This window comes from Sinocyclocheilus anshuiensis, unplaced genomic scaffold, assembly GCF_001515605.1.
Source record: "Sinocyclocheilus anshuiensis isolate Anshui unplaced genomic scaffold, SAMN03320099.WGS_v1.1 scaffold544, whole genome shotgun sequence".
Lineage (NCBI taxonomy): Eukaryota > Metazoa > Chordata > Actinopteri > Cypriniformes > Cyprinidae > Sinocyclocheilus > Sinocyclocheilus anshuiensis.
In genome coordinates, this window is record NW_015555763.1 from 546,100 (window position 1) to 555,410 (window position 9,311).

At 36.6% G+C, this 9,311-nt stretch overlaps 1 protein-coding gene across 1 annotated transcript in view; it reads right to left on the minus strand.

Annotated features, from left to right (window-relative positions):
- The window catches only part of LOC107674074 (intersectin-2-like), a 32,145-nt gene that overhangs the window by 13,455 nt on the left and 9,379 nt on the right, over nt 1-9,311 (minus strand). Inside the window, exons 3-16 of the mRNA XM_016467934.1 lie at nt 8,528-8,620; nt 8,229-8,292; nt 7,969-8,123; nt 6,996-7,202; nt 6,058-6,154; nt 5,804-5,946; nt 4,507-4,570; nt 4,044-4,181; nt 3,786-3,889; nt 3,069-3,331; nt 2,766-2,915; nt 2,454-2,594; nt 2,171-2,258; nt 1,806-1,945 (exon numbers count right to left, since the gene is read on the minus strand). Of these exons, the coding sequence (XP_016323420.1) occupies nt 1,806-1,945; nt 2,171-2,258; nt 2,454-2,594; nt 2,766-2,915; nt 3,069-3,331; nt 3,786-3,889; nt 4,044-4,181; nt 4,507-4,570; nt 5,804-5,946; nt 6,058-6,154; nt 6,996-7,202; nt 7,969-8,123; nt 8,229-8,292; nt 8,528-8,620 (1,847 nt within the window). The remainder of the gene's footprint in view (nt 1-1,805; nt 1,946-2,170; nt 2,259-2,453; nt 2,595-2,765; nt 2,916-3,068; nt 3,332-3,785; nt 3,890-4,043; nt 4,182-4,506; nt 4,571-5,803; nt 5,947-6,057; nt 6,155-6,995; nt 7,203-7,968; nt 8,124-8,228; nt 8,293-8,527; nt 8,621-9,311) is intronic.

Below are 9,311 nucleotides of genomic sequence, written 5' to 3' on the forward strand. Positions count from 1 at the left end.
ACTCTTCTGTAGTTACATCGTGTACTAAGACCGACGGAAAATGAAAAGTTGCGATTTTCTAGGCCGATATGGCTAGGAACTATACTCTCATTCCGGCGTAATAATCAAGGAACTTTGCTGCCGTACCATGGGTGCAGCAGGCGCAATGATATTACGCAGTGCCTGAAAATAGGCTTATTGGAAGTTACCTAGCTAGGACAATTTTTCGGCCTAGAAAATCGCAAATTTTCATTTTCTGTCGGTCTTAGTACACGATGCAACTACAGAAGAGTGAAGTTTTAAATGGGAAAAATACAGAAACTCTTTGGTCATTTTTGAGCGAGATGCTAACGGTCTAATCAGATTCAATGATCTATGCTAAGATACAGCTAAAAGTGCTACCGCCAGACCCGGAGATCGGCTGAATGGATTCGAAAACGGTAAAACTCAACTGTTTAACTCTAGGGGAGTTGGAAAATTTTGGAGTGTTCCTTTAAGATTAAATTGAAATCAATATTTACCCAATTTACTTTCTTAACACTGAAACCTGACTTTTTAGCTTAACTTTTAATCAAGACAAAGTTTTCTTCTTAAGTGACAATGTCATTAAGACCATAAGATAATTTTTTTTACCAAACTTGCACACATCTGACTACATTCTGGTATGTAATGGATAATTTTCACATTCCAAATCAATTTAAACTACTTTCTCCTCATCGAATATCCTTATTCAATCAGAAGTACATCACAATAAAAGGATTCATGTTGACTTGAAAGCTAGAATGCACTCTAAAGCAGTGCTGTTATAGTTAACTAAAACTAACTTTATTTCAGCTAATTGCCAATGAAACTTCTCATTTTCATTTAGTTTAACTTTATGAATGAAAAAACTGAAACTAAAATAAAATTTTACAAACTACATGAAAATTACAAAATAAAAACGAATAAAAATGACAAAAACACAACAAAATGACTAAAACTTTAAAATTAAAATTAAAACTGATTCAAAATATTAATAAATATATAGCAGTATCGCAATGATGCTAAAAAGCTGCTCCAAACTGACACTTTTTAAAAATAAATAATTGATAAATTGTGAATAAATTGTTTCACCCAGAAATGAGTCACATTATGGAAGTTAAACGCATTGTGAATGGAATTTATGCTCCAAACTGACACTTTTTAAAAATAAATAATTGATAAATTGTGAATAAATTGTGAATAAATTGTTTCACCCAGAAATGAGTCACATTATGGAAGTTAAACGCATTGTGAATGGAATTTTATTTGGCCTTTAATTAATCCCTGATAATATGTGCAGTAACGATCTACCTTTGGTAACGATCTAAAGGTGAAGCTGCTACAGTAAGAGTGAGCAGGAAAAGGGAAAAAAAGAGACCTTCAAAAGGAAGAAGAGATTGCTGAGGCAACTCAGTAAAGAGAGCAGGCCTTTAAGCATGCAGTCATCCATTTCCTCAAACTGCAGCGGAAGCCAGGGAGAGACAGACAAGTAGACAGACAGACAGACAGAAAAGCTCTACAGCTAGTGATAAAGACACAGGGACAAAAGCATAGGGGTTATTCGCATTAGTGCCATCAGGAACAGTCTATATGCTGTTAGCACTGATCGGTTAAGAAAGATTTGTTACAGAAATGCTAAATAGCTACAGCTGGGGAATTAAATATTTTTTTAAGTTAAAATGTCCTGTGTCAGTCAGCATCTTGTAAAGTGTAACTAGTCTAGCTAAACCTACAGGTCAGTTTGTGCTGCTCTGAATGAATTGGATGCATTTATTAGTCATGGCTGAGTGGTATTAAAGGCTTACCTGGATTTCTTTCTTATACTGATCCATATCTGCTAATTTAACTGCAGTCTCCTTTTCCAAAGCATTAAGCTGTTCTTTAAGCTTTCGACAGGTAAGATCCTTCTCTTCCACATTACTCTGTAAAGTTTTCACTGTCGCAGCTACATCAAGAAAAAAAGGAACAAACAAATACATACAAATTGTTGGAGCTCTCTTAATTACAGGGAACAAAGTTTATTATTATTATTATTATTTTACAATTCAACACATCAGTCATGCTTAAGGTTTTTTTTGTCTTTCACAATTCCAGATGCTTGTACCACAAATGGAAAAAATGTTTAAAATAGCAATACTTGGGGGAACATAATTGGCCAAAAGTGTCTTACTAGGGAGATTGTTCAGATTCAGGTTGCGGAGTCTGTCATTGAGTTTTTGCTGTTCTATGGTTGACTGTCCCAACTTTCTCTTAAATTCCTGCAAAAATCGCATACAGGTCATCATGATTACTACTATGCTCTTGTGAAGCAATCTGCATCAAAAATTGAGATTTATTAAGAATAAGTGGAGTTTCAGTATATATTTCAGTATAAATTAATAAACCGATTTAATTTAAATGCATGTAGACACATTCATAATTCATGTGCACTATTTTGGATGCAGCAGTCAGACCTCTAACTGTTTCTGCAGAGAGTTGATTTCTGTGATGCAGGAGTCTCTTTTCTGGTTGATCATTTCCAGCTCATTTTTATGGATTCTCTTTTTGCCTTCAGCATCTCGGAGCTTGTCAGAGATTTGTTTCTGCTTGTTGCCCTAAAAAGGGAAATCTCTTTTATCAAGCATTCTGACCATTTGAAAAAAAGGAGGAATTATAATAATTGTACATAATTGAAATGTGTTGTTAAATTTAAAAGTGCTTGGTTTCCCACATAATGAGTCTAGATGAAATGTGGTGATTGATAGCACAATGTCCTATAGCCTCACCACAGCCTCTAGCTCCATCTCCAGACTCCTCTTCTTGGCTCGGAGCCTGATGATCTCCTCCTGCTCCTCACTCTTCTGGTTTAGGACCTCCTGCTTTCTCCTCCTCTCCCACTCAAGCTGCCGCTGGCGCTCCAGCTCCTTCTTGGCTGCCTGTAAGGAACATCGTAGCAGTAGTCAGTAAAAATTTTCATGTTTTTATTTATATAGATTATTTTCCTGAATCTTTTATACCTGTACAAACCTTTTGGGAAATGTAATATTTTGGTCAGAACCTGAAATGTTATCACATGGTCATCCTCTCACCTCCTTCCTCTCCAGCTCTTTAAGTCTCTCCTCCTCTCTTTGTCTCTCCAGTTCTCTCTGTCGCTCCAGTCTGAGCTCTTCCTCCCTCTTCCTCTTCAGCTCCAGCTCTCGTGCCTCCCTCTCTCTTCTCTCCTGCTCCTCTCTGGCCTTCTGTGCCCTCCTCTCCTCTTCCCTGCGCTGCTGCTCTAGCAGTGCCTGCCGGCGCTTCTCCAGCTCAGCATTTCCCATCTCCATATTTTTCTTGAACTTATCTTCAAAAGTCCCTAGATACACAGAGCACATATATAAATTATTACAATGAACTGGGATGTTCAAGCAGCTATTATATTTGATAAATATAAACACTTCTTTTTGTGAAATGTTTTTATACCAGTTTTTTTTTTTTGCCAATTAATACAACAACATTCATACATTTTTAAGAATGGCTTAAGTGTCTAAATAATGTTGAGGGGGGGAGGGAGGGATGTGACATGCTTAAAATCAGTAGGACGCAAATCACAGTCAGTAAGCACACCATAATGAGAGTTATTCAGTATTTAGGAAATTATTTATACCAATTGTTTCATGTCTTTCACAAATCAAATAATATTACACAATCAGTGTGCCTAAATAGAACACATCTGTTTAAACTCTGATACATTTTTTTTTTTTTGGGGTAAAAGAAGCGAGTCATAGATATCTGTATTATGCAATAATGGGTGTGGTGTAAAGCCATACAATTGTTCCTTGATTTCTGTGGAGGCTCAGACTCATAGAGGTCCTCAGCCAGGCCTGCATAGATTGAGGGAGTGGTTCCATTCACAGAGTCACCGAGCTTCCCCCTACAGGTATATATTTATGGAGAAAAACATTGAAAAAACCATTTAAGCAATTCAGGTAATAATTTAAAACATATTTTACATTCATGACCAATGTTTTGTATATGATTAAGTTTTCAGTCAATCGGAGATCAGGTTACAAACTAGTCAGCATTACCTCAGTGATGGGGGCACCAGCTCTGAAGGGAGTGCCATAGGCAGTGGCTGTCCCATTTTAGCCATGTCTACCAAATGCATGGCAAGAATAAACTCATCAGCCTTCAGTTTACCATCCTTATCCACATCAGCAAGATTCCTGACAAAAACATACAAAACATGTCATTAAATCAAGGCATGTAGCTAAATTTTTATACAATCTGAAATTTGATAACTTTAATTTTTCACTCATTTTTTAAAACAGAAAATATATGTAAAGGGAAAAAATAGAAAAATGCACAAAAAAAGCATTTTCAAAAGCAGTCTTTTGAACCCACCTTTACATACTTCATAAAATTAGTCCTGTCATAAATTAGCAATCACATGCATGAAGCTACTCTTGTGCAATGAAATCTCCCCCGAGTAAGATTTCTTAAAAAAAAAAAAAATGCTTTACGCAAGTACTGGGGAGGGCAAACACCTACCAGATGGCAGCTAGCTGAGTCTGAGAAAGCATTGTTGTAGCCATTACAGTTCTCACTTGAGGACCTGCAGAAATAAAAATAAATAAAAATTATATGGATGCTATTTACCATCTTCACAGAAAAGGATTTTTACAAGATAAAAACATTTAAAAGAGACATATTATTGTAAAAAGAGGCATATGTAATATAAGTCTCTGGTGTCCCCAGAATGTGTCTGTGAAGTTTCAGCTCAAAATACCCCACAGATCATTTATTATATCATTTTGAAAATGCCTATTTTGAGTGGAAGCAGAAACACGCTGTTTTTCGTGCCTGTCTCTTTAAATGCAAATGAGCTGCTGCTCCCCGCCCCCTTTTCCAGAATAGAGCTGCGCCACTTTTAATTTTCCGTCAGTCTTAGTACACGATGTAACTACAGAAGAGTCAAGTTTTAAATAGGAAAAATATAGAAACTCTTTGGTTATGTTTGAGCGAGATGCTAACGTTCTAATTAGATTCAATGATCTATGCTAAGCTACAGCTAAAAGTGCTACCGCCAGACCCGAATGGATTCGAAAACGGTAAAACTCAACTGTTTAACTCTAGGGGAGTTGGAAAATGAGCCTATTTTCAAAAATAGTGGAGTGTTCCTTTAAGGAAAAAAAATGCCTATTTGCTGTGTTTTATAAATGGTGACTTTTGTTTTGTTTTTTTACAACCAGCTAGTAAATACTGTTGCTGTACTAAAATAACTGGTCTGACTAGAGCTGGTTGATATTCACAATGCTGGAATCCTCCTAAACCATCAACGCATTACAACATCTAGAAATTCTTCTCACACAGAAAAATGAGCGCCCCTTCTCAAATTACGTGTAACAAAACAGCTTGCCTATGAGATGTAGGCAGAGGGCTTACACTTAATGCCATACATCTTTGAAATAAACCTCACAAAGTCATGTTTTACCCACTTCCTCATTCCTGAAAGTCTCTAGTACGTATGTCTTTGTCATGAGATATGTAAGTGATACAGACAACTGCTTTGCAGATGAGCCATATGGGTGTGGATTGCCATCTTAGTGCACTACTCACCTTCATCAAGTCTCTTAATCCCATATTAACCATAAAATCATGAGATTATCACAGTAATCACAGTGCAATTTTAAAAGTTTTGTCCCCAGGCATCATTAAGAGAACATATAGCATGTTAGTGCTAGCTGAACTATCCATTTGCCATTATTTGCACACTAGTAAGACAACCAACCATTTTTTTAAACCCATTATCGGTTTGATTCTTTGAAAATCATTTATAATTAAGTACCTGTTAGATAACCAATCATTTGCTTGTCCAGGCTGTTAAACTGCTGCCTATATTTGAGTCGTGATGCCTGTGGGACGGCCCAATCAGAAGGGCCGCCCTTAGGAGAGTTGCTGGCCAGTGATGTGGAGGGGGAGGAGTTTGAGCTGCAGACATAAGTACACAAGTCACTTTGTGTGCAGATACTATTATGTATGTAATCCTACACAAGAGGATTAATTATATACTATAAAGGTCCATGTGTGGAAGTTCCTGACCTGCTCGAGCCCAGGTCCAACAAAGATGGGTTCTTGTTCATTGGAGTGGCAGAGAAGCCCAGTGGAGAAGAGGAAAAGGAACTTGACACCGGGAGAGCTACGGAAAAAACACAACAAACACATCTTGAAAGAAAAATGTAGCCAATGGCACGCAATGGAAGAGACAGAGTGTACAAGCCATTAATGAAGGAACACATCATGCACGAGAATATAAGCCACAAAGTCATCATTTTGAGAGGGTTTAGGCATAAAGAGCTGCTTGTTAAATCAACATATAGCTCAGTCTTATAGGTACAGGCTGACACAGGAAGACTGAAGCAGAGAAAATGCCGACTGCAGTAAGAGCAACAGAGATCAGTATCATTTCACCTTTAGCACACCGTACATTCACAGGGGCTCTTGGCTTTACAGCATATCCACAATGACACAACACTATTATTCAAAAGTATGGGGTTGGTAAGATTTTTTAATGTTTTTGGAAGTTATGCTCACACCAAGGCTGTATTTTTTAAAAGTAACAGTAACATTGTGAAATATTATTACAATTTTAAATAAATATTACGTAAGAAACATTATTATCAATGTTGAAAACAGTTGTGCTGCTTAATAATTTTGCGGAAACCATGATTTTTTTCAGGGTTCTTTGATGAATAGAAAGTTTAAATAAACAACATTTATTTGACATAGAACTCTTTTGTATCATGATCATTTTTTATGCTATTACCTTATAATCAGTTTAATGCATTCTTGCTGAATAATTATATATATTTTTAAATCTCACTGATCCTAAACAGTTTAATGCTATGTAGTACTGATCAAAATAAAGTCCTGGAGTGTGACACACAATGAACCTGTGAACTGTCATAATCTCAAAAAACAAATGGCATAATTTTACTAGATTCAGGCTTCACTGGCATGTGGACCTTAGTGTCTCTTACTGGAAGTGAGAGGGATGGGGGTCGGGTGTAGAATGGCAATAGGTCCATTAGGCAGGGCTGGAGTGCTGATGGTGGGCATCACTGGCATCGACAGCCCTGTGCCCATCATGGGAGTCATGCCCGGCATGGGGCTCATGGTGGTCATTGGTATAGGGGTCAGAATGGGTACGTTCGGCATCATGGGTACATTTGGCATAGTTCCCATTCCTGCAAAAGCACAAAGGCAAATTCAAATGAACAATAAGAGAACAAAACGTGAGCATTCACTAAATATATTACTTGAGAGGTTTTCAAACCATTCCTTTTTGTAGCAAGTCTTCATTAGTTTGATGCTAGCAAAACTTTTTTACAAATATCAAAAACAAAAGCTACATTTTAAAGCTGACAAGCTGAGGACACATTTCTCTTGTACACTTCGAAGGTTGTGGTTACAGCCATCTGTTCTACATTACGACTCCACTGTATCTTGTGGCCATCAAGCTGTGCACCTGCTGTCATACGAAGGACTTTCATGAGGATTGAGGTTTTCCTAGCAAATGGGGAAGTGACAGTATTTTGCACTTTTGTAGCATTGGCTAAAACTGAAATCTACTTATAATGCTAATCAAGGGGTCTTTTTCCACCAAAACCAGTTGTAACTTAACATTAAACTGCTATTGTACCTTTAAAGCTTAAATTACCTCTACATTACTGACCTCCATACAATGCTGGCCAGATTGCTGAACACTGAATACTGATGTTTGAGCGGCATTCATGTGTGACTGCGGCCGGTCATGGTAACAAAAGAGAAAATTTGTCCTGTTCTGTATTGTGGTACATAGTAAGGATAACAATTAGATTAACATTAATAATCTGTCGTTACAATAGTAAACTGTGTACCGATTCTCATTTTTGCTACAGTGTAAGACTGTTATAATCCCAATGGCCTCTCAGATCGTTGCTCGGCTGGTTATAGTGTAGTTTGGCAGCGTACCGAGAGGTGTTGGAACTGGCACAGGTGGCTGCTTCATGATGATGGGCAGAGCTGGAGGAAGATTCTGTCCCTGCAGTTTCATCTTGATCAGCTTCATGGCTATAGAAAACTCCAGCCGGTCCATCCTACCATCTTTATTCATATCAGCCAGGGCCCTGCCATACACAAACAAAGCAATCAGGGCCAGACTTCTCCATCAATTTATTTTTTGTAATTAATTTTTTATTTTTTTTAGTTTGTACATGGTCAGGATTTCTTACCAGATCTCAGCTAGCACAGACTGGGGAAGCCCTGACTGAATGATGAAGTTTCGTGCCTTCTCCCCTATACACAAAAAATTATATTAAAAAAATAATAAATAAATAAATAATAATAAAATAAAATATTTTGGTAAATCATTTCATATGTAGTACAATGTAAATTAATTTGTATATAAAATTAATTTCAAGTAATTAATCTCTTATTAAAATGTTTAAATAAATAATAATATTATAATTATAATAATAAAAAAAGTTTTTAACATCTTAATACATTTTAACAATGGCTCCCCATTACATACCTGTAACAAAGCCCTGTACTGGCGAGAGGGAGTCAAACTTCTGATCATGTTTGTCCCTCTCCTCTGGGGATATAGCCCAAATACTCCGACCACCTTAAAAGCAAAGTAGACAAAAAGAATGAGGGATGAAGGTGAGAGAAAAAAAAGAGAAAAGAAATAAACTACTAATAATGCAGGCAGATTCAATACTCTATATTATTATAATTGAGCTACAGTGGGCTTTTGCATAGTCAGGCTGTTTGAATGATCTATGTGGCACATCACTTTTGTCTTTCGGCGCAAGCGTACAATGCAAAGGCCACAAAAAAAAAAGAAAAGAAAAAGTCACACTATATCACATTCCAATTTGCATTGTCTAGGTCTGACTTTATAAAACCCAAACTGCATTGGAACAAGATTTAAGATGAAAATGTTTACATTTAAAAAAAAAAAACAATTATTACTTTAGTCAGACTGAAATTTAACTTTTAATGTGCATTTAAATGCACTTAATGTCACCCTGATATAGACCTGGGCGATAAAACGGTATCGATATTTATCGACGGTACACCTTCGATAATGATATAAAAAATGTTCGATATAGTGCACGATATACAGGTGCATCTCAATAAATTAGAATGTCATGGAAAAGTTAATTTCAGTAATTCAACTCAAATTGTGAAACTCGTGTATTAAATAAATTCAATGCACACAGACTGAAGTAGTTTAAGTCTTTGGTTCTTTTAATTGTGATGATTTTGGCTCACATTTAACAAAAACCCACCAATTCACTATCTCAACAAAT